Source organism: Folsomia candida, unplaced genomic scaffold (genome assembly GCF_002217175.1).
Source record: "Folsomia candida strain VU population unplaced genomic scaffold, ASM221717v1 Fcan01_Sc012, whole genome shotgun sequence".
NCBI lineage: Eukaryota > Metazoa > Arthropoda > Collembola > Entomobryomorpha > Isotomidae > Folsomia > Folsomia candida.
Window position 1 is genome coordinate 3,614,693 of NW_019091204.1, and position 26,123 is coordinate 3,640,815.

Consider the following 26,123-nt stretch of genomic DNA (forward strand, 5'->3'; position numbering starts at 1 on the left):
ATTAGCTCTAAAGTTCTTAATGATTGTCTGGATGGTTGTCCTTGCTAATTTATACTTGGTCCCTATTTGTCTCTGCGACAGCCCCCCTTTTTGTCCACCCTTCCAGTCCTGAATGACAAGATCTCGAATAGCGATAGGAATTTCCTTGCGTGTCGACGCCATCATATTTTTCTGGAAGAAAATTATTTAAAAATTAATGCGGCATATGTTATTGATAGATTTATTAAGTTACCTGATTTTATAAATTGGAGAGATTTTTGTTGTTGACAATTAAAGTGAAGTGGACGTAGACTTTTGTCCGCTCAAATTTCATCCTCTCTCGCTCTGCACTATGATTCTCAGTTTTCCCAGAATTTTCAGAAATAACTCATATGTTTTATGAAATTACGTTAAATTTGTGAGAATTAGATATATCAATGATGAAAATTGGTTCAGTAGTTCAGTGACAATTTGAAAATGAAATTGACGCGACTATGTGGACGTAGAGATCTGTCCGACACTGTAGATATGCACATTCGTACATAAATACACATATCTCAACACATGTGTGTACATAGGTAGATATTTGGTTATGCACGTTCAGTTCGGAAAATATAGTATGTATGTCAACTGGAGAGTGGAGACGATAGATCCTATCATAATAATCTGACCACAGCTTATCCAAACCTTGCCACGTATGTACATAAAGCTCAGGTAAATATTTACTGGTATTGTCCATAGTTTAAACTTGAAATATTAATTTAGCGTTAAATTAAATTATTTTCCAAAAAACAGAAACGGAAGGATGATAGCTTATGAAAACTTATAATCACACGTTTGTACATTTTAGGTAAGTAACGAGAATTGAAAGTGTGCAATTGCGTAGTAACTTTCATGTAAGCGCAACCAGAATATTTTCTGCTACCCGTTCTGCACTAAATATAAAAACATGTTAAAGTTGGTTAAAAACGTAAGATTAGTAAGATAATTGTTGTGTGCTCAACGAGACCGATGTATTTATCTACTGGGCGTGTAACCATTAATGTGGTAGTGCCAATTAAATAAATTAGGCACGTGTGTCAACACATGTATATGGATTTTCCTTCCGCAAACAAAATAAGATTTGATATTAGCAGCTAGCAACTGGCCCGACAACGCATTTCCCAATTTGCTCCTCTTATTTACGACCTCATAAAAATCTGACTGTGAATCTGACTCGATTCCTTGAATCATTTCGACATGTATACTGAACACTTTCTAACCCTGTTAATCCGCCGTTCCAAATTCGCTCGGCTCGTTGGTAGCCTTGCTTTCGAGTTTGATGCCAATTCTGGGAAATTCGTCCTTATCAAATCTCGAAGTCGTGTAATCGCCATGCAAGTCCAATACATAATGACCTTGATATACGTGGCCTTTCTTTTCTACCGACTTGGTAACCTGCCCATGCTAAAAATGCTGCAAGGATTTCCGTTCTTGTTCTTATTCGTGCTGATGCTTTCGGTCGGATCGCACGTGAGCGTGGACGTAGCACCGGTGCAAATAATCAACGCGATTGTAGGCTTTGAAAAAGATCTTCTGCAAGGTATGCCAATTTTAGATTCAAATTTGTTCAGAAATGCTGCAGAAGCCACATTTGTTTTTACCTCAAATTATAAAATTGCTCTGCAAATTTTGTGTTGTACATGTTCCACGTGTTCACATTCACGTGTTAACCTAAATTTGGATAATAAAAAACTAGATGGCGACAGTATTAAGACGTCCTTGGAAGCGAGGATGATGTTGGTTTATCTCTATAATGCAGAGTTCTCGTGCATTATAATGCCTTTCGGAGTACTTGCCCTTCTGATAACCGACCCCTGCACGCCTCCGTTCCTACTCTCGTCATTTAAATGCAGCGAAATCTTTTGGACTTTTCAAGGACCGGAAATCTACGTAGTATTTTTTGAAGCATGGATGGCAGTGCAAACTTGCGGCGCCCGTAACGTGCTGAAATTTGCGCATCTGCCCAAGTGCCGAACCAAATGTTGTTTGTAAAGACTTGCTCTTTCAAACTAATAAGGTCAAAAAATTATCTGGGCTGAACATGGTTTGCGCCTCCATTGTAAGTTCAAGTTGGGCAAGAAATATGTCGCTTTAAGTCAACCATCTCCATAAGTTTAGAATTCGATAAAATATGCAATGACCTCTTGGTTGCACATGTTTTTTGACAAAAATGCAGAAAAAGTACAGAAAAAGTTAAATTGAATGCTTATTATTTTAGTCGGATTATCAACGCTCAATCAATTAGTCAACAACGTTCCTGTCTCCAAGTCTATAGGAGAATTCAAATCCTGGAGAAATACATGAATGGATTTCTGATGCTGCGTATTGTTCCCATGGCCGTGCTAAGCGTTCCTATGATTCAAATTGTTTCCAACTACGTCTGCATCCAGCTGCATGACGAGATACCAATGCCAGGGTTCCTAATCTTTCCACTAGTCCTTCTGGACTGCATACTTGTGAACGTGTTTGTGTATACGCTTGCCTCTTGGGTGTATAGTTCGTCGAAGAGAGTACTCCAAATGCATGTCAAGCATACCATCCAATTTGGCGGAAACAAATCCGCCTTGTCGCGGGAAATCAGGGCGTGTGGCGTACTGAAAATCAAATTCGGTTCAAACTACATCGACAATGGAACTCCGCTGGTAATTCAGGACTTCTGCATGAACCAGACCGTTAATCTTCTACTTATTAATTCAGGGAATAAAGCGGGACGGTAAAACGTTATAAATTACCAACTTTTTGTATGGGCATATTGTATTAGTAAACATACTTTTTGTATGTTTACTATTTGATTTGATTGTCAAGTGGGCTGCATATGTACATTTCCAAATGCATCACACCTAAAAAATTTCCTTTTCCAATAAGGAGTTTTTCAAACAAAACTTATTAGATATACATACTTATAATGTTTGAAGTGGGAATACAATGTTTGTTCACGTGCCAGTCTTATTTACCAGGATCCATCAAACCAATAATTCATTTAATCTAAACAGATAAAACAAATAATTTAATAAATATTCAACTCGCCAATTTTTGAGCTCAGAAATTGAACATAAACTTTTATATGGTGCAAGTCGCCAGTCGGTTAGAAGAATGTATAACAGGAAATATGGTGGCAATGTTTGACAAGAAAGTTATTACGCACTTGGTAATGTGCCCAATGCTTTAGCAATATTTGCAATTATAAATTTGAGGAATGATTCATTGATTTCCTTTATTTACAAAATGTTTAATTCAACACGTGTCTTGTTTCAAAAACTAAGCTTTTGCCAATAAATATTTATATGTGGATTTCCTGCCTTGGTTTGTCTTGTCGAGATGAAGATCGCTCACTCGAACTACGTTCGTAAACTATACTATCATAACAATGCGATGGTGTGAGGTGGTTATCGCCGATATCCACCAGACTAATTTTAAATTGTTCACGTTCAAAAATAAGTGGACCCGTATTTTTTTGTTTTCCTGAATGGGCATGTTTACGCCCTTGGCGGAATTTTCCAAAAATAATTCAGCCAAAATTCGGATTTTTTTTAAAAAGCTGTAACTTTTCGAATTTTAACCCGATGTCAAAAAATAAACTCAATTGGTGTTCAGAATTGCATCCCTAAAAATATAAAAAATTCATTTTTTAAAAATTTAAAAAATTTGAAATTTTCATGCTAAATATTTGCAATTGTACTTAAATAATGTATAGAACATTTAAATGATCTTTTATTAATAGAATATTTAATTCAATAGTAAATTTGAATTGAAAACGTGAACCGCTCACAATAAATATTTACACGGGGATTTCCTGCCTGCCTGGGCAGGTTTACTTACCTACTCACAATTCGTTTCTTACTTAAATCAACCTGCTTGAGCCTTTGCAGGGAATGTATTTCAACTTGGCATAATTTTACTAATCATTCAACAATTGAATGTAGCCAAGTGTGACGATTCTGTAAAAATTTTCAAATTCCCCAAACATAAAAATTATTCCCCTTCCCCATATCGGCTCTCCACATTAGCCATGTACACCGATCACTTTCTCCCTTTCGTCGTTCGACATTTCAAACTTGCCCGGATTTTTGGAAGCATTGCTTTCGAGTTTGATACTAAATCAAGGAAGTTTGTCCGTATTAAATGCAGAATACGTGTAATTGCTGTGCAACTACAATACATAAGCACATTTTTGTACGTGGGATTGCTGTTCTACATAGTTTTAGACCTCCCCGTGCTAAAAATGCTTCAGGGATTTCCAATCTTGTTCTGCTTTGCGTTGTTACTCTCCGTCGGATCCAATGTTAGCGTGGACATCGCACCTGTGCAAATAATCAACTCTATCCTCACCTTTGAAAAAAATCTGGTTGATGGTATTCAAATTTCCATGACAAAATTCACACTACATAAATACAAACTAATCTAATTTGGAAAAACTCCAGATTGCGAAAACGTAAGGCCGTCCCTGGAAGCGAAGGTGATGCTATTCTACTTGTGCTTGGCCGAATTCACCGCATACATAATCCCTATTGTGGTGATTATTCTGCAAATCGTGGACCCTTGCACGCCGCCATTCATACTCTCGACGTCCCATTGTACAAAAATATCTTGGATGTCGCCAGTACCAGAAGTCTTCGTAGTCTTATTTGAGGCATGGATGGCTCTTCAACTGTCTGTTTCTGGGACGACGTGGGTTTTCTGCATCTTGTTTCCCGGAATTGTCGTTATTCTCGACTACTTTCAACGTCTAATGAGGTAATGGGTAGGGTTGATGCGGGTAACGGTTCGGGTAATCGTTACCCGCACGAATTGTGCGGCTACCCGTTATCTGCTGGTGGCGGGAACTACCCGCACGGGTACGGGTAGTTCAGGTTTTATTCAATTTTGGCCATCACAAACAAATTTGGAAGCTCATCACGCCTTACATTTATAGAAGTATTATTTTATTATTTATTTATTAACTTTAAAATTTGCTATTTGTCAGCAACAAGCGTGTATAGCCAACGTGTTTTTTCGGAAGCCTACGGCAGCCTAAGATACTTTTCACGTCCAGAAAATTGTGAAACATAATTTGCCTGCTCTAAAATATCAGTACTAGCTTGACTTCCATTGGTGTGCATGTATGTACGATTGGCGATGTTTCGATTTGTAATTTGAGGGTGTAAACCCTCTATCCGATTCAAAGCAACAATTTTATTTGTAAGCAGTTTTTCAAATGAAAACTTCATCAAATCAAAATTTCAAAAAATCTGGTTTCAAGCTACACCAAGATTATCTCGTAAGTTATGTATATCGAAAAGTCAACCCAAAAACTTGGAACTACCTGATACTTATCTATCTGTTGAATGGCCAGTTTAAAGAAAAATATTCTCCCTCTTTTTCCTCCTCTGGACGAAAACCATGGCGGGCTTTGAACTCCACCCCTAATAGTTTTCTTCAAAAGGGTCAAAAGGGTCTGAAAGATAAGTGTCATGTAACTGCTAATTTCCGGCTTGATTTTTTGGTACAACTCGCTAGGAAATCCCGGTGTAGCTTGATAAAGGTTCCATTGTAAGCCAGAAAGTTTGGTTACAGAAACATCTAATGACATATAGCAAATTGTGGCGTTCGTTACATGCATATAATTATCTCAAACTATTTATCAACCCAAATTAGCAAATAATTGATTAAGTCAAATTTATTCTGAAGCTGGGTTAGTTTTTAACTGAATTTCCATAACGGGTAGCGGGTAACGGGAAACCGTGCGGGTACGGATAATTCCGCTGCGGGTAGCGGGTCAGGTAACGCGCCGTTACCTGACCCGCTACCCGCAGCGGAATTATAAGCTACCCGTTAAAATGCTACCCGTTAGTAACGGGTAGCATTTGCTACCTGTGGCAACCCTAGTAAAAAGATTTCATCAGAAATGAAATTTTTATACCAGGGGGGTTCCATAAATTTTGTCACGTTGGCTCATGTTACCAAGGGAGGGATTTTCAATTATCGGAGAAAACTTAGTAGCTTGCAGGGAATTGGGTTTATGCGACCAGAATTCTTTCACGAGGGAAAGAAAGAAATTAGCTTTATTTGGCGCATAATTGTTTTCGTTCTGTGCGATACCAGTTAATCCGTTAGCAGCTCCAATGCTTTTAAAGGTTTTTGTAAAGACATGTAATAAACAACAAAAGGGTTAGGGAAATCGAAAATATATTTGTTTACCAACATAACTCTAATATTCGTCAATGATGAAATATTTACTTAAATAGTTTGTTTTAAATAATTGCAATTGATATGCGAGCTAAGGGTAATTTTTACGTATGGCGTACAGAATCATGGAGCTATACCGTGCATTCAAGTTGGTAAATAAAAAATAACCACAGGTAAATAAATCTAGATGAAATATTCCTAGGCAAATTGGAGACTCGAAATCGAGTTCGGAACAACGTGCCTGCATCCAACTCTACCGAAGTATTCAAATTCTGGAAAAATACTTAAACGGATATCTCATGCAGCGAATTGTTCCCATGATTGTGCTTACCATTCCCGCAACGCAAGTCGTCTCTCAATACGTCTGCATCCAATTTCATGACGAAATACCGATGCCAGGCTTTCTCTTCTTTCCCCTTCTAACGGTTGACTGCTTGATGGCGAACGTGTTCGTTTATACGGTGGCCTCCTGGGTTTACAGCACGTCGATCAAGGTACTTCGAACGCATGTTAGACATGCCGCCAAGTTCGGCGGGAAGAAATCCCAGGTGGCGAAAGAAATCAAGGCGTCTGACTTGCTCAAGATCAAATTCGGTTCAAACTACATCGACAATGGAACTCCGTTGGTGATTCAGGACTTCTGCATGAATCAAACAGTCAGTCTGCTACTTATCAATTCCGAAAAGTGAGAGCGATGCTAAAATATTTGTAATTACCCCGAGTTAACACGATTTAGTAATCAAATTACATAGTAGTTGTTTGAATGTGTGTATATGCATTTGTATGTGTCAGCGGTTAAAGCTGACGCGCCGCCGTTTACATTTTGTGCCCCGTCGACGTCGATAAATTTGATTTCATATTTCTCCAACATTGGTGGGCCGCCTTACCCCGCCGGCGTCGCCAAATTGATCGAAGGTGACGCATGATATGGATTTCGCAAATTGCAAATGCATATATGCATACATATGTATGCAATTATCCTGACAAGAAAATTGGTTTTTTCATGAAAACGTTTTTTTACTGAAATAAGTCTATGGAAGTAAATAATTGTAAGATAGCTCATCTTTTTATTTAGTTCATAATTAATGTGATTTGGTAACATTTTAATTGTATACCATTCGTTAATACCACTCTACCTAGCGGTGTCGGTGTGTATCTAGCATATCAGCCGGTAACAATCATATGCAAAACCTATTGAGGGTATTTACCCGAAGCAGTGACAACGATGTTATGCTTATTAATTCGCAACAAGTTACTTTTATTGTACGTAATTATTTATACATTATTCAGATATCTGTATATTAAATTAAGTAACACAAATTAAATGAAATTGATTAAATAAATTTAGTTTATTAATTATATTTGTTAATTATATTAATTTATAATGTATGCAATAGATTTTTAGTTCCGTACCTACTGGTTAAAGCTCATTGACAACTTATTAATGATAAGTGTTATATATTTAGTACGTGAATATATTTACCTCGTACGTAAAGATCATCTACTTCTATTATTAAAAGTTATTTACAGATTATTCAAATATCTGGACGTATTAACTAAATTTATTAATACATCTTCGGTGCCTTACCTATTTGATAAGGCTCATTAATAACAGTGGCAGATTAAGCCATCGTTGGACCCCTAGATGAGTTTTTCTGTGACGCATACATAAGTCTCAGAAACTGTATTTTTTCACGTAAACAAGTATCCGAGTCACCCAAACAAACACGTTGGGATTTTATACATCTATTTGATCCATATAACAACCTGCTTAGTTCTCTAACTATTTGGAACATTATCAGTAAATTTATTTTCCGAATTTCGATGATAGCACTTCGTTGGGAATATTATAATAATCTCACTTCCAGGTCCCCTTACCCACCTTCCCTATTCATCCGCCACTGATTAATACGTGTTACTCATATTTTGTTAGATACTACGTAAACATACCTCTTACGTAAATATCGTTTGCTTATATATGGTGCTGCATATGAAAATATGTACTGCGTATAATTATTTGGGAATGTCCATATACTACGTTTGCAGTAAACCGAGATTTTCAGATCCACCCACCCCTTCCCTATCCTTCTCATGTTAAGCTTAACACAAGTAAGATAGGCAGCCAAAACCGACCCACCCACCCATTTGCAAACGTAGTATATGGACGTTCCCTTTCTGGATTAGTATGGGTTGTCAAAATGTAAACGAAGCTGTGACAAATTAAAACATCGATTTTCAATTAATATTCAATCTCAAAAACGACAGGTTTCGAATTTTATTTTACATTGTCAGGTCTTTGTGTGTACAATATTTATTTGGATTTATGTTTTAAATTTTTATCCACTGCCGACGATTTTATCAGATGGGAGTTGCATACCTAAAATATATTTCACTACTACGAAAATAAAATGCGAATATGAGATTGAATATTAATTGGAAATCGAAGTGTCAATTTATCGCAACTTCATTAACTTTTTGATAACCCATACCAAATATAATACGTAAACATACCTCTTACGTAAATATCTTCTACTAATATGTAAGTCTAATAGTTTATACATATACTTTCAAACATATCTGTACGAATTAACTAAATTTATTGATAGATCTTGATTCCTTATTTAGTGGCTCATCGATAAGTGTTGCACAGATTATACGTAAATATACCTATTACGTAAAAATCATTTTACGAATAAATCAGACCGTTTGAAACAAGAGCATTTAAATAAGACGAAGAATGTGTTAACGACATTTTATGATCTCATTAACCTCCCCCACCCATGTGATTACTTGAGATTTTTCTCAATCACCGGGACGGGTAGGATTAGACTTTGTCCGGACAAATTGTGTCAGGCGAAAATGGTCTGCATTAATACAACCACCGCACGGAATGGTTACTCTTTCAACAGTAATGTTGCTGCAACCAAGATTCAAAAGTTCAACCTATACATATTCGAACGGATGCTGTTCTTACACTCTGAGTAAAAGTTGTGTAAATTTGTTCGTGAAAGTTTTACCTTGTTTTCACAAAAAGTGTGCGTGTGACAAAAGCTTAAAATATTACTATTTTGAATGTACAGAACTATACTGTTATCTCTATATGCATGTTATATGTATGTAGGTATATCTATAGGTATGCACATATATATACATTCTAAATAAAAGCTATGAAAAATTTACCCAGGGTTGAGAAAAAGGATAACAATTGGATAAAATTTATCCAACCATTGTGTAAAATTTGCCCAACTGGTGTGTATATTTTACCCAATTGTGGTTTCATCCTTTTTTACTCAGCCTTATGTAATATACACATATTTCCATAACTTTTATGAAGAGTGTACCGAAGTAGGTTCCACGAGGCTAGTGGTTCTAAACCCGTTCTCATATTGAATGCAATGGATTTGAGTCAGCATCGAATGTAAGGGTGGCAAATATAGGAACAGGTGGCCCGTGGGCCAGTTGGGGCCGTTCATAAATTACGGAACGCGAGAGGGGGAGGGTATAAGACTAAACTGATATCGTGTTTTTGTGTTACATGTTAAAGAAGATAGGGGATCTATAAAATCACAATTTTTGCGTTGCGTAATTTATGAACGGTCCCCCTTGTCGCAGGTTTCGTATTCAAGGGAACATAGTAACGGCCCCCAATATTTTTGTTCAGAATGAATGACACGACCGCTGATGGCATTTCCTAAATAGCTGCCTGATTTTGTATTCCTTAGCCCGGAAGACATTGGTTGACAAGGTTGAGCGTAACATCCTTTAATTGTGGTGACAACACAATTGTCTTCTTCTTCTTCCCCATAATTTGTTGATTGATAGATACGCAACCTAAATAAATAAATAGATATTAATGCAGCTTTAAAATTTGATTGGATTCGACAATACAATTAGCGTGCATTTCAATGCGCGTTAAACGTCGCGCATATCACGAATTTTGCGTAATAACGTACAGTCTTTACTTCAAAATGCATGATAGCATGCACATATTGGGAACATGACGAGATGCAAGAAACCCAACCAATTTCTGACTACTATTATCTGTATGATTCAATACCGCATGCATACATCTATAATTTACATACATACGTTAATAACGTTACTAAACACCATATTTCGATCGTATAATAACTGCAGTGCAATACTTTTGCAAAATTCAATAATTTGTCAAACTGGGTCTCAAATGATAGCTAGTAATATATTTACAAAACAATAATCTAAAATATTTTTACGAATTACTTACATATTTCTAGTGGTGTGTGACCCAACTTACAAATCTACAAGCCGACTTTGGATCAAAAATTTCATTTCTCCAAATTAAATTTGGACATTTGACATGCAGCCCAGAAACTGTAAACACAAACCAAAATATTATCACGGTTTCTTTATGTACACATACATAATTACACGAATTTTAACCTATCGAATGATGAAAATTGTTAGAAACTGAGGAACCACTATCTCACTGTATATTATACAATTTTCTAAGCACAATAAATCAAACCGTATTAAATTAGTGGCAAATAATTCAAATCACTGTCGTCTCACTTTGTTTGAAAACCAATTAAAAATAATAATTTTAATCCACATCCGTGACGACGTGTGCTAATACTTTTTACTTGCAAATGCTAATAATGTGGAATTAATCTCGCCTGAAACTTACACACAAGGCTAGATTGCAAATAATTTGTTACGATTCAAACTTACGTCAATTCCAAATTTACGTGTCAATTCTAAGTTTTGTTCAAAGTATAAAATTGCGATGTTGCTTGAACAATTGGATATTTATTGATTATTGACAATTGATTGATTTCATAGTCAATCAGGAATGAAAATCTATGTTAATTGGTTCCTATTTCTCAGAAATGTTTGCCACATGATAAAGGAAATTGTGGCCCGGAATTACGTAGTAATAACTACTGCACGGTGTAGGTTTTAAAAGTGTATAAATGCTTGTGGTCATACGTAAAGGAATAAAACCGAAGTTGAGCCTGAGTTGTGTATGTGCCACTATTTATTACTATACAATAAGCAGGATGATCACTATTTAATGCGAATTATCATATAAAGCTATTACACACCAGATATGAATATTTATGGACATGCCTCCCCTTCTAAGATATTGAATAAAATAACCATTTTCTCCCCACTTTGGATAGAACAGCAGTGTAAGAGCAATCAGTACCAGAGAACGAAATATTATCTAAATAACAAGTGGTGCAAATACTACTACATAGTACCTACATACACACTTTGTTACAATCATGACGAAGCTAATTTTTCACAAGTTTATCTTCCAAGTTACCCTTGTTTCCATTTTTATTTCAAATTTGCAACTTGGAAATGGCCAAACGCCACCCAACGATCACCAGATTCGGCTGCAAAGAGTTGTATATCCAACAACTCCGACAATCTCATCTAGTAGCACAGACCCCAAAACTTTTAGAGACACAGAGCTGAGCTTTTCTAATGCTGCTGTGAAACAATTCTGCGCATATGGAATGTAAGAATATGTTTTATTTGTTTCTTTAAAAAAATTGAGGAATATTTTATTGAGCATTTCCTACGAACATACGTTTCTATCAACTTCCTTCAGGTGGGCACTGTACAATACGATTAACTATGGCGAGTTAAAAGAAAGAAGCACGTCCGTAATGACAATTCGAGGATCTGCGTTTAACCCAAAGTTTACCTGCGTTCCGTTCGCTAACTATCCTGACTTAAAGAACACAAAGTCTGTCAGATTTCTTGGAAATCCGGTCGTTAATATGCCAGGGCTCTTAATAATGTCGGAGCCTAATTGGATTGGATTAGAGTTTAAGGAAAACAATCCTGGCACGACGCCAACACCAACAACGACAACGACTACAACAACGACAGCAACAATCATGTCACCAACAGTGCCAACAGTGCCAACACCCCCCGCCGCCCTCGAACCTGCATCAATCCCCGTCGACCCACGCATACTTCTCGGCTCGATTGCAATAACTGGAACGACAGGGATATGGAAAATCTGTGAAGATGTCGCTTGCAAAATTAATTTAGTTTGTATCGATATGACGAAACAGCGTTCGGGATTATTTCTAAATAAAAATGTCCCCATTGATAAATCCATTGGATGGCCGGTGTACGTGCGAGCATATCAATTCAGTGCAACAGGAACATGCGGTGATGATGACGGGACTGTACCATCCACGAGAACGTTATCAACCCGGAGTTCCGGACCGGGGGGAAAACCAGGCATTGAGGTTTTGTAATGCGTAATGAATTATGTATTAACGAGTCCTAATGCCCACATGTATGTACGTGAACTTGTTATCATAATTAATTGCAGGTGAATAAACTATTTATTGCGGGTAATTGATTAGTTAATTAATAAATGAATTAGTTACTTAGTTAATATAATGAGGTGCAATTTTATATTCGCAAATTATTTCATTTGTCTCCGGACACGTACACGGTGCATACATATCTACGATCCGCGCATATCTTCATTTCATAATGACACATACCCTTTATATCTGCATATTATTATGTGCCATCACCTCTGAGGTATTATTTTGGTCATAAGTTTTTTTTTATATTCAGACATATTGATAATTTCACTTTGCTAATTTTTGTATTTTTCTCTCCTAATTTGTAGGTTAGGTCTGCCTCCTGGACGGGATTTAGGCGAGCAAGACAAGACTTCATCGTAACCGATCCACCCCCCACGGTGTCAACACTTACTCCGACGACAACCTCATCGACCCCCACAATAACCACCGGAAGTTCAGTAAATTATACAACCTCGAGTAAAATTTCAGAAATATATTTAAGTTTTATTTTTATTAATAGTCCTAGTTTTACTATTAAATCCACTAATATATTTCAAAATAATTTAGTTCCACAGGTAGCCCCAGTTGGAACCGTTATTACCTTAAATCCAGGCAATGTATATAATATTTCCGCAAGAAATTTTTACTACGGTGGTGGAGAAATTTTAACCTGGCAATTTGTGGTACGCATTTTGAAAAAAAATAATTAAAATATATCGCCACCATGTTTTATAGTTATTTCCAATTTTAGGCAAATAATTGTGACTTGTACCTGAGTTGTTCGTGTGTCCCGATTCCAGCTTCATGGGAATGTTTGAAGGGTTATCTAAAATTGGACACGGGTTCGATACTGCACAGCCAAAAGTCAGTTTACTTATAAAATCATGCTAATTTTAATGAATTCAAGAAAATAGTGGTCGTATGTAAACTGACGCTACAAGGGGCAATTTAGCAGTATTTCTGAAGGGACTGACTGTGTCACACACTTAAAAATAATGTTGCCCTTATGAAAACTGAACGCACTCTGAATTCTTTATTAAGTAAATTACATTTTATTCCAAGTAAAATTTACTCTTAATCGAGTTAACATTACGCTGGATTTAGTCTAGTTTGCATAATTTACAATTCAGAACGCCTTTACTTATTAAAAAGGTAGCTACATTTTTTTAGAGTTGAAAAAAAAATCGGTAGCTAAATAAGATACAGAAGCTTATGAAACCTATGTACAGTCAATGGAAAAAGTATTGGCAACACCCACGCAAGCTAAATAAAATTGGTTATAACTTTGGCATGCGTTATCAAATTGGCATGAAACTTTGAACACATTTGATAAATCTAATGTAGTGTTCGATTATAATCGTGTTTCCGATTTAAATCTAGTAAACATAACGCAATCCAAATTTTGACCCTAACTAGTCAGGTACGAACCTGCAAAAAGTATTGGCAACATGTGGCTAAATTAGTTACTCGACACAATTTTCTTAACCATCTTCCACATTTCGTTACGGTAAGGTAATTAAGTGACAAAATATAACGTTAGCGACATTTTAAGTCTACAGTTGTGTTGTCTGGAGCCAAAATGGCGGCACTAAACCAGCTGTATTTGGCGCGGCGAGAAATATTCATGCCTCTTCCATAAAAATGCTTTGTTATCGAAAAATCAAAGAGAAAACACACTTTTCCATATTCACTATTGAAAACGTAGCAAAGAAATATAAAATGACGATCTCAGTCTCTACTTTTCGACGATGCGGAGGAAAAAGGTCACCTACGCCCAAAATCTACTGATGAATCAAGCAACAAATCATTCGAGATCGGAAGATTTTAGCCCCCAAATCCATGTTGAATTGCAGTACCAACTGTGGGGCAAACATATCTTTCAATTTGGTGTTCACTAAAAAATTATGCGTTGGGGTTTCAGGCTCCAGTAGCCCGACCGACGAGAGCGTCCCCAAAGCGAACCACCTCAATAAATTGGGATGGGCTAAATATAAGCCTCAATTGACTTCCAATGAATGAAATAAAGTCTACTGGTACGACATAGGCATATTTTACTTATTCGGAGCTCATTAATTGGTTCAAGTCTGGCGGATGCCATAAAAGGCTCAGAAATACGAAAACGTTCGTATGGCAGTTTAACACATAGGAGGATCGATTATGGTTTGGGGTTAAATGAAAAAAAAGGTCGTCTTTATTGATTCCCAATTTTAGCCATTACATTTGAATTACAAGTGAACCAAACCTCACATAAGTGAGAAATAGATGGTCACAGGTTCCTAACTATGGTGCCCGTAGTGCAATGGACACCGCACAGACCTGTGCAACAAGTCAGAGAGGAAAACCACAAGGGAAAAAACTCTCTGCCAGTACTGGGAATTGAACCCAGAACCTCCATTCGGCTTGAAGCACAGTGTGATGACCACTCGGCCACCACTGCCTGCCATTAAATGACTAGGTGGCGGCGTGTTTACCTGGTCATTATCGATAAAATCATGACCAGGGAGGTCTAATTAATCATTCCAAACGATAATTTGAAATTATTTGATAAAAACCTGATCTGGGGAGGAATTTTATATTCCAAAAATGCAGTGACCCAAAACAGCTACCCCAATTTACGATGCAAGTTTTTGGAGACCGAAAAGGTTAAGCTTCTTTCGTTGGCTGCACAGTCTCCTGATGTCATTCTGATTGTTTGGGCTGCGAAAAGAGAGACCGGTGGGAAACCACTCGACGAAAAACGAGCTTGTCAAAAGTTCGAAACAAGTGTGGCCAACCATATAAAAAAACGTTATAAAGAACCTTGTCGAATCAATTCAATGGCATATTTCTGCTCTTATTGCGTCGAGGGGATGTGCCACGTAATACTAGAAGCAGTGTGTCGCAGTAAAATTGTCCTTTCTTTGTTCTATGATTTTTTTAAGTTAGAAGGTGCCAATACTTTTTGCGGGTTAATTTTGCAAATTTTCCAGCAAATTATTTAAAAACTGCGTTAATATAATTTTGAGCAGTAAAACATGATTATAATCGAAAACAACATTAAATTAACTAAATGCGTACAAATTTTCATGCTAATTCGATAATGCATGCCAAAGTTATAGCCAATTTTATTTAGCTTGCGTGGGTGTTGCCAATACTTGTTCCATTGACTGTATGTACTCAGGAAATTTTATCACTGGAAAATTTCCACCGTGTAGCGTCAATTTACCGACACACTGTACATACAATTTCGTATTTTTTTGCAGATTCTGTGGAGGAAATCGTCCCAACGATTTCACTTCGGACACGGGAGAAATAAGGATGAAATACAAACCGAATAAAAAACGAGGCTCATCCGGTCCCGATTGTCAAGCAGCGTGTGCACCGTTTGGTGCCAAGCACCAAATATTGCCAACTGTGGGCTGTGTAGCATAATATTTAGTTGCCTACTTACATACATACCTACACTCCCAAGAATAATTTTACCCCTTAGAAAAGAAAGTGCATTCTGAATTCATAATAAATTATGTTGATATTTATACAAATCCAGCGTAAACTTTGCCTGAAGTTGATGTTTCTCTGGATTTTGTATACCTTGCTTAAATTACAGAATTTATCCTGCATTTAACTTTCAAATATTTATATTTCGTATTATTTTTAAGAGCGGTATAAATTAAGGGATGTGGTATCTTAATACGTAAATTAAGATTTACTTTAATTAAATTATTGTCCAGATCAGTTTTGGAAGAAATTATGTTAATAAAAATATCCCTTACAATATATGCATAAGTTGATGTGCAATTTCTTTGTGAAACATTTTTGCAAAAATTTGTTAATCATAATTTTGCATGAGACATACATATGTATTTAGTTCTACAAAAGGAAAGGATTTGAATTGCGGATATTTTATTACGATTTATTAAAACTTAAACACATACATTCGTCAATGTATTTAATCTTCGATATTTACGTCAATGTCAAGTTTGTGTTTGCATTAGCAATTCCAAATTGTGCTCAAAGTACAGAATTGCGATGTTGCTCAGACAATGAATTTATATTGTCATGTTATAATGTATAAAATGGGAAAATTAATTTTAATTAATTTTATTTTAATGTGTTGCCTTTCTCAGAAATTTTTTCCACATTCGGAGAGAATGTGTGTGCCGGAATAAATCGAGTAAATTATTCAATGAATGACAGGTAAATTATAGGGGGAAATGAGGAAAAAGTTTACTTTGGTGTGCGGAAGACTCCAGCCCACCGACCCCAGCCCGTGGGAGTCCAGCCCACCATTTCCAGCCCGTGATTAACTCCAGCCCGCGATCTCCAGCCCACCAACTCCAGCCCTTAATTATCTCCAGCCGTAATTATTTCCAGCCCATAAACGTCTCCAGCCCGTGTATAAAAACCTATCCGTACAGTTTTGCTTAGCTCCAACCAGGATTTATTAGAAAACTCAAATTTCTTAAAATTTTCTTTTCAAAAATTTTGAAATTCATCCCTCCTATATTCTAATTAGCAATTTATTTTACGAGTTTACGACTCAATACTAAATTTGAGCTGAATGTATAAACTCTTAGAAATCGGTGTTGGTCACCCGTTAGTACCTCTGGTTACTTTTTGTTATATTTGACTTCATATTATTTCATGAGAATCCACTATCACCCTGCTGAATTTCAACTTCTTACTATTTCTAAAAATCGGTATAGGTCACCCCATAGGGTCGCTCTAGACAAAAATTTTACCAATTTCACTTCATATTCTTTTATTAGGGGTCAACAGCAGCCTTTTTGCCAAATTTCAGCTCGATTGGATTTTCTCTCCATATGTACATACGTTCAAAAACTTCATAACGCAAAGGGGGGTGGGTGGGTGGTCAGGGTCCAATGATATCTGTAGGAGAGAATAGTGGAATTTGGTGGTTGCAAAAGAGAGCAAGGATAGGAAGCAGGGCGGTTAGCCTAGTGGTTAGGTGTTCTCCCGGCATGAGAAAGACACGAGGTTCGATTCCTCGTACCACACTTCCTTCTTATTTTTGCTCTTAACGCGTATGCAATCCTCCGAAAATCCCACATATCGTACCTATGTGGCACATGTTAAAGGGGGTGGGTGGGTGTCCAACGAAAATTTGCTTTATGAAGTTTACGAATGTCCCCTAATGACTGTGCTTTTTGCACTATAACCCAAAACATGGGTGTGGCTCCCTTGCTGACGACTCGGTTTTCCCGCTTGTGTTGGTGGCACAAGGACTAAGGAGGGGAGGTTGTGTACTATCAACTCCCGGATCTCGATGCCCTTTGGATATGTTGTAGTGTCCCATGAATGTACAAGAACCCTGAAGTGGTTTGATTCCATGGCCACATTTGCGCCCGCCACACCCACTCAAAGGTGCCCAAAAATCGCTTTCACTCCAGCTTTCACTCACTCAAATCCACCTCAAAAATCCAATTTTACTCCGATTTTCAAATTTCTTTCACCATTATACTCCCAGATAGTTGTTCTCTTATTTCCAATATCAAACTCAACTTTTTGAATTTCTTGGTATTTATAAAATTTAAAATTCTAAATGAGGATTGTTGTAGTAATCAACAAAACAAATTATGCCTGCGAAATAATTATCAAGAAAGCTGAGTTTGATGTTGGAAATAAGAGAGCAACTATCTGGGAGTGTAATGGTGAAAGAAATTTGAAAATCAGAGTAAAATTGGATTTTTGAGGTGGATTTGAGTGAGTGAAAGCTGGAGTGAAAGCGATTTTTGGGCACCTTTGAGTGGGTGTGGCGGGCGCAAATGTGGCCATGGAATCAAACCACTTCAGGGTTCTTGTACATTCATGGGACACTACAACATATCCAATGGGCATCGAGATCCGGGAGTTGATAGTACACAACCTCCCCTCCTAAGCATACTCGAAACCCTGTTTTGATAATATTAATTTATGTACTGGGGCAGGAGATATTTATGGGCTGGAAATAATTACGGCTGGACATAATTAAGGGCTGGAGTTGGTGGGCTGGAGATCGCGGGCTGGAGTTAATCACGGGCTGGAAATGGTGGGCTGGACTCCCACGGGCTGGGGTCGGTGGGCTGGAAAAATCCGCAAATCGTTTACTTTATTTGTCAATGTTTCTATTAGTCTGCAAATCATTATCCATGACTTAATTACTTTGGTATTTATGTATTGGCTAATTAATCCTTAGTGGCGGATGATCAAGTATTTAAGTAGTTCTAAATTTAACCTATTTAGTACGTATGGATTTACGTTGTTAATTAATACGTATTTAAATATAATTAGCAAATTAGTTGATCACCTCGGCCTTGGAATTTATGTAATGCATAAAGTCTGATGGGAACGTTCATACGGCAAGATTACTGTCAAACTGATAAATTATCATGTTTAATTACATAATTACTTTGCATTTTCGTAATGGGTATGATGCATCTTAAGTATTTATACATATTTATGTATACATAATAGTAGGTTCCGATACATGTAATTCAGAGACCGATGTCTACACGATTAGTGATAATTTCCTCTGTTTGTCAATATTGGGGGTACTCAATTGGAATTGAGTACAATGGAACCATTGTTTTATATACAACAGAATATAAGTAATTTATTATGCATCACTTGTGGGCATGATGACTATGTCGACATAACAATGTCTCTCATACACTGTAAAGCATCCGGTAGAGTCACATATGTACCCTGTGCTGGTATTGATTTGATAATAATTCCTTACCGGATTGGTTATAAATAATTTGATTCTGAGTCGTATAGATTTCATTACCACCTTATTACTACGCAGCAACGACCGATATTACCGATGCCGGTAGTCATATATGTACTCCGTTCAGTAATGATTCGTAATCATTCAATATCAGTTACCTAAGAGTGGGCATAAGAGGGTTCTACCCACCAAGAGTAATAAATATGTACATAGATTATGCAACAAGTACATATTTAGTTTAAATCCGTCCAAGTAATTAATCGTATCTCGGCTAGATCGGGATGATACATACAAAATGAGACAATATGATGAGTCTCGTCTCAGTTGTCACATGGACGAAATTTTCGTTTCATATGACGTCATATCTCGTCTCATCTCATCTCGTCGAATCACGTCTCATATCTTTTCAATATCTCGTCTCATGTTTCGTCTCATATTTAGTCTGAAATTTGTATGTGCATACATAGTCTCAACTCGTCCGATCATGTCTCATATTGACCTCTAATCTCGTCTTATGTTTCGTCTCATCTCGCCTTATCTTGTCTCATTTTGCCTCATCTCGTCTTATATTTCGCCTAATCTCCCCTTATTAATTTGATCCCCTTATAAATATTTATACCGGGAATTGCCTATGGAAAAATTGTTGGAAAATTGTTAGAAAGTTTTGACTGATTGATTGGTAATAGATTGATCAATTATTAATTCGTACGAAATATAAAACCTGCACAATTTTGAGACGTGACTGCTTAAATTATGTTAACTAAAACTGGCAGTTTGAACGACGGTTGTCTGACATAATTTGTAATTATAATACAAATTGACGCAACATCTCCATTAAGTGATGCATGTGAATTGTACATGGTCCATACATAAGTTAACTCAAGGGAATAAAATCAGGACCACCTTACCAAACTCGTGTCAGTATTTCATGTCGTTCGGCATAAGTCAGGTTGAATAAAAAATCAGGGAATTACAATTTTTTTAAAGAAGCAGGTAAAAAAATTCCTACAAAAATCCTACACGTACATGTACGTACATAGTGGTTTAAAGGTCTCGCAAAAATGGAACATTTTTTTTAAGGAAAGATTCGTAAATTTCCCATTGTTACCGAAACTTTGTTATAGAATTTTAATTTGAAATTCAACATTTTAAAAATTTTGTCATTAGTGTATGTTAATAACTAATAAAAATCTCATTCCCAAATCCTCATAACTAATTATTGAGATTTATGGGCATATATGTACGTCTTCAAAATTTTCCATTGTAGCGATACATTTAAACCACCCTGTTTATGAGTACTTATTTAGATATTTATTTCGTTGAGCTTATCCAAATTTCCAGAAACTAACGTGCGAACAAAAATGAAGGCTGGCCTGACCCTACTCGTTTTCATTGTTGGAATGGTTACCGTGCTTGAGGCGGCACCACGACAGGCTGAAATGAGCCAAGAAACGGGTCGTATCACCTGGAGATGCACCTGGTCATGTGGCGTCCACAACGTCTGTCTTGGGGCTGGAGCATTGACTGGAAATACGAACAACTGTGGATCCGGGCCCGTCGATTGTGTCTGCGACAGTTTTGGGAAGTAGAAATGCCTTGAAATTAATACATATGTATGGATATGTGCTGTGAATTATGAATTTGTAACGATAACAAACATTAAATATTGGCAAATTAAGAAAATAAAATCCTAGTAAATTGTAGAAATGCGTGAAACCTTTATACTCAACTCACCCTAATGAGGATGTGATTGACGATGCATTCATAACTCCAGATGACTTAAAATTGTTGATTTAAATTACTTATTGCACTGTCATGAAAATTCAAAAATTTGCTAAAACCACTATTTTTAAAATGTTGACAGTGTCAATGCACTTTCATAAAATGAAGCATGCTAAAATTGGCAAAAAGCGATAAACTGGAACTCTAAATATTCATATAACATCTTTCAGTAATCATGAAATTAAAATATACAAAATTCTTGAACTTTAAATTCTTGCTTCTATAAAATTTAAATTACAGATTTAATCAGTAACCGTGGCTAACAGTAATTTAGTTGAGTTGAAAGATTTTCCGTTCATCTTGACGTGACCGGTAAATTTCTAGATGTCGAATAAATTGACAAATATGAATGTTATGTAGAGGACTTCTTGTTTTATACATAACATGTTTGCACACTTACCCACATACATACATACATATTTACATAAAATACACACGAATGTAAATACATAAGGGGTACTCCATGAGTTATGGTAATGGACCTGATGTCGATAATCGATTTTTGTGAAATCCTTCAAGTATGTGTTAGAGGACCTTGAAATATACAGAAAAATCATTTTAAGGTTTCAATGGGGCTGATAGGAGGGGGTGTGGCTTCCGTTGAGATACCAGCTTTACGCAGCAGCTATTGCACGCAGGGGCTCCAAATTTCACATGAAGTTACCATGGGCCAACACAATTGCGGGTCTTTTTCTCTTTTTTGGAAATAAGGTCACAGTGACCGTTTTTAGGTCAAAATGCGAATTATTTCAAATTTTGACGAACCAAGTCTCACATAACCCCATACCTGGGGGATCGTTAGATAGGTCTAGGCAAGAGGATTCATAATATATATACTTTGTCGGATGTTTGGCCACCCCCTGACCTTCTAGAGGCAGAAGAATGTAAATTTTCAATCTCGCCGGATTTTAACATAGCAGCAGATTGGGGATCTAACATAGAAATAGATGGTACAAACTCAAAAATATTGCTCTGACTCTGGAACACCAAGGAGTGGTCATACACCCCACAAAGTATATATATTCTTAATCCTCTTGCCAGGACCTTTCCAACGATACCCCATTTATGGGGTTACGTGAGACTTTGAGTTTTCAGACAAATTTGATATGCTGTGAATTTTGACCTAAAAACGGTCACTGTGACCTAATTGCAAAAAAAGAGAAAAAGACCCGCAATTGTATTGGCCCATGGTAACTTCATGTGAAATTTGGAGCCCCTGCGTGCAATAGCTGCTGCGTAAAGCTGGTATCTCAACGGAAGCCACACCCCCTCCTATCAGCCCCATTGAAACCTCAAAAATTCGGGGAAAATGATTTTTCTGCATATTTTAAGGTCCTCTATCACATACCTGAAGGATTTCAAAAAAATCGATTTTCGACATCAGGTCCATTACCACAACTCGTGGAGTAACCCATAAGTGTAAATACATAAAAAATCATTTTCCGCAAATTACAAATTAATTAAGACTAATAAATTTTTGAAGTTTAATAAAGGATTAATCAGGATTAACTAATCCTTAATCCCAAATCTAAATACATTGTGAATTAATCCTTAATCCCAACAAATTTAATTATTCAATTAATCCTGTATTAATTTAATCCCGGCATAACATTAAAATTCCCACACAAAAATTCAACATACATGGATGTCTGCTATATAAGAGGGGAATATGGAGGGGGTCTCCTGAATTTTTTTGCTCCTATTTTATGCTACATAACGTTTCGTGCAAAACCCAAATAGATAAATACATAAATATGTAAGCTTAATTTATGAAAGTGCTCCCCTCACACAAGAGGAGTTTGCTTATTTAACTATAGCAAATCTAAATATATCTCCCAAACAGTATTTTACACAACTTTTCAATCTTCAAATGTCGTGATGTCTAACACTAATCGTGTAAGGCAATCGGCAAAAGTGTTCGGAATTGTTAATAAGTTTCTTGCTAACAATGGAGAGGTGTCAGGTGGTTATCGCCAATGTGGACGGGACTAATTTTAAATTGTTCAAGCCCAGAAATAAGCCCATCCGTATTTTCTCGTTTTCCTGAATGGGCATATTTACGCCCGTGGCGGAATTTTCAAAAAAAATTTCAGCCAAAATCCTGATTTTTAAAAACGCTGTAACTCTTCGAATTGTTCCCCAATTTCAAAAATTGAATACAATTTGTGCTCAGAATTGCTTTCTTGAAAATATAAAAATTAAAATTCATTAACAAAAATTTAAATTTTCAAAAAATGTCGTTTTTTCCATTTTTAAAAATTCTGAAATGGCATGAAAAAATTAAATTTAAAAATTTTTTGAAAATGAATTTTTATATTATCAGGGAAGTAATCCTGAGCCCAAATTGTATTCAATTTTTGAAATCGGACTAAAATTTTAAAAGTTGGAGCGTTTTTAAAAATCGGATTTTGGCTGAATTTTTTTTGAAAATTCCGCCACGGGCGTAAATATGCCCATTCAGGAAAACGAAAAAATACGAGTGGGCTTATTTCTGGGCCTGAACAATTTAAAATTAGTCCCGTCCACATTGGCGATAACCACCTGACACCTCCTCATTGTAAGATTTTACCGTGGACGCTTCTCTATAGCACATAGGAACTAAACAATAATTTAATGAAAGTAAGAGGTCTATTAGATAAACATAATAATATAGCTTCAGTTGCTTAAGACTCTGTCCGTCTGGGCGAAAAAGTCGTTACCTCCTCACCCCTCCCCCCTTTCCTTTGTCCCATCGCCTCAGCGACTGGCATATCGTGCACGACCAAGAGACAGCTTCGTTCCTCCACTAGACAAGTCAGTCTCGAGGTAACATTCAATAGTTGCACACATATCCTCCGCGCCTAAATCATTTGGAGTTATCCGTTTAAATATGCAAACTGTTGTGCATTGCAATCACTTTCTGAGAACATTTATAGTGAACTGAAAGCCTGATAAAATTATTCATATTGAACCTAATTGTATGTATATATTTATTATAGACTAATTTTAATTAAAAGAATCAAGTTTCATATTATTTTTTGTTGTTTAAATGCACACAGAAAATTGACACACATCCGTTTATCCCGAAGAGGACGCCTATCCAATCTTTGACCACCATAAAATTTGTGCTGGATAAATGCACTACCTTAACTAAAGAAACCTGAGTATGAAAGGACCCTAATTTAGGACATAGTCCTAAGCTAATATGTAAATCTGTATGAGTGGCATAATGATATGAAAAGTTAAAGGTGGTCATAATATAGAAATTGTAATTTTATTTTAATGAGCACATGAATTTTATGAATCTGATTAAAGAATAACAAAAGTTGAAATTTGGATGATTTGCTTGTTACACTTTATGATTTATTCTTATTTTGAAAATAATGAAATTTAAGGCGAATTGATAAAAATAATTCTGTTAGATCCATCCCGTTAAAATCACGCATCTTAAAATACCCCGAACGCGTTTAATCCTTAAGCTTGCATATCTAAAATTGATAAAAGACAGGTTAAAGATTTGTTTCATAACTTAATTTAACCATAAATTACCTCCATGAATGCAACCATCATGCATTGAGTGAGGGGCTGATAATTTACAGGGGGTTAAGTTAACCATGTAACTTAATTAATCTACTACTACAATGTACTAAAGAGCCGTTTGCCTGAAAATTTTCAGAAATAAACCGCATATGTAAATACATATGTATGTACAAACAATTTCTGAAATGAGTTTGCTTAATAAGATAATTCCATATAAAATAATTTCAGATAAGTTTATTTTGTCACTCGTGATGGTAAAGCGTCGCCAATTAAATCCTTACCAGACAATCCTTACAACATATTTGCATCTTAACATGCAAATTTACATGCAAATTTATGTGATGACATAAAGGAGGATTTCCTAATGGCAAACATGTATATACCATCCATGCTACGTAATTTGAGTCAAAATGATTCCCTCAATGAAGTCCGTATTTATCGGAGGTCGTCCAAGTGCTTCCGTTCCCGTCCATGCCTCACCCGATTACACAAGAATTTGACCCCAAGTAAGACCAGGAGAGAGAGGAGAAGGGTCACCAAAATGTAAATGAAGATGACCAACTCATCCTGATAGTCTTCCCCATCCCACCAGCTATTTCGATTCTGGGCACCCGAAGTAGAACCAGCAATTACACTTATGCGAGATTGGGCCGTGGGTAGCATCATTGATGAGGACGAATTTCCGGTCAATCTGAAATTAAGCCCAATATCTGATTTTTTACCCTTGTATCGGTTGAGGTTGCTAAATTGTAAAATTTACTTACCACATGTTAATTAATTTTTTAGAAATATTTGCAGCTTCTAAATACACTGTTGAAAAAGTGGTGAAGTCGCATACGTCCTGGTACTTATTTGGTAATATCTTCTTCCCGAAATGTGTAATAGTTTATTTCTCGGAGGTAAATTTTCAGCAAACTAAATACATATTGCAATGCCTCTTATTACCGTGCAGATGAAGTGGGCACTCTAATCAGTATTGATGCAATACCATTTTAGCTATGAGTGTATTGCTAATTTGAAGTAAAGTTTATGTATTTATGTATATATACATACACATATACATGCATATATGCAAACCGTGGATGGGTGTTTTAGGAAATTTATGTATTTAGTTAGACCAGGGAAGGTGATGAGATCATATTTTTATTTTTGTACAGTGGAGAAAGTATGTATGTATGTATGTATACATGTAGAGCGTGACCGAACAATCTGGGGAGAAGAGACGGAGAAAAAAAATCAATACTTGCTAGTATGTTTATATGTTGCGAAATACATACACATACGTACATATGAAATACATACTATGTATGTATGTACATACGTCCCATATTTTCATTTGTTCGTTGTGCGGTAAAAGTTACAAGATTTTAGCCTCATACATATAAACAAATAGAAGAGAGAAGGCTGGTGGAAATTATCTATGTGGGTGACCCTTAAGAGGTGAAACCCCCTTTATAAGGTTGATATCTCCGTCCGTCTGTTCCTTATTAGTCTGATAAAGCATGAACCGATGCAAATTTTTAGACACATTATTCCGAAGAACGGATACTATTGTTGACATACATATTTAGATAACTTTTGGAAGCACATTGCAGGCAGGAATATATTTCAGT

The 26,123-nt window shown here is 36.4% G+C and overlaps 1 protein-coding gene and 2 long non-coding RNA genes across 5 annotated transcripts; 1 reads left to right on the forward strand and 2 right to left on the reverse strand.

Annotated features, from left to right (window-relative positions):
* Positions 1-7,427: 7,427 nt before the first annotated feature.
* Positions 7,428-11,161, reverse strand: LOC118437222. Of its 2 annotated transcripts, none has more exons than XR_004835951.1 (3): positions 10,894-11,161; positions 10,430-10,536; positions 7,428-10,017 (listed from the first exon to the last, which is right to left on the reverse strand). It is a non-coding gene; the product is annotated as an uncharacterized LOC118437222 (long non-coding RNA). The 2 variants fall into 2 exon arrangements; XR_004835952.1 differs by lacking the exon at positions 10,894-11,161 and adding an exon at positions 10,606-10,880.
* Positions 11,162-11,327: 166 nt separating this feature from the next.
* On the forward strand, positions 11,328-16,024 carry LOC110855283. 2 transcript variants are annotated; one of them, XM_022103702.2, is made up of 6 exons: positions 11,328-11,689; positions 11,783-12,738; positions 12,830-12,980; positions 13,071-13,186; positions 13,255-13,367; positions 15,746-16,024. In XM_022103702.2, the coding sequence occupies exons 2-6, from the start codon at positions 12,688-12,690 to the stop codon at positions 15,912-15,914; spliced, it is 600 nt and encodes a 199-aa protein (XP_021959394.1). In that variant the 5' UTR covers positions 11,328-11,689; positions 11,783-12,687; the 3' UTR covers positions 15,915-16,024. The 2 variants fall into 2 exon arrangements, with proteins under 2 accessions (XP_021959394.1, XP_021959400.1); XM_022103708.2 differs by lacking the exons at positions 12,830-12,980; positions 13,071-13,186; positions 13,255-13,367; positions 15,746-16,024 and having other exon boundaries at positions 11,332-11,689; positions 11,783-12,546.
* An 8,294-nt stretch (positions 16,025-24,318) lies between these two features.
* On the reverse strand, positions 24,319-25,690 carry LOC118437101. The gene is made up of 3 exons (XR_004835874.1): positions 25,275-25,690; positions 24,520-25,201; positions 24,319-24,458 (listed from the first exon to the last, which is right to left on the reverse strand). It is a non-coding gene; the product is annotated as an uncharacterized LOC118437101 (long non-coding RNA).
* Between the last annotated feature and the right edge of the window lie 433 nt (positions 25,691-26,123).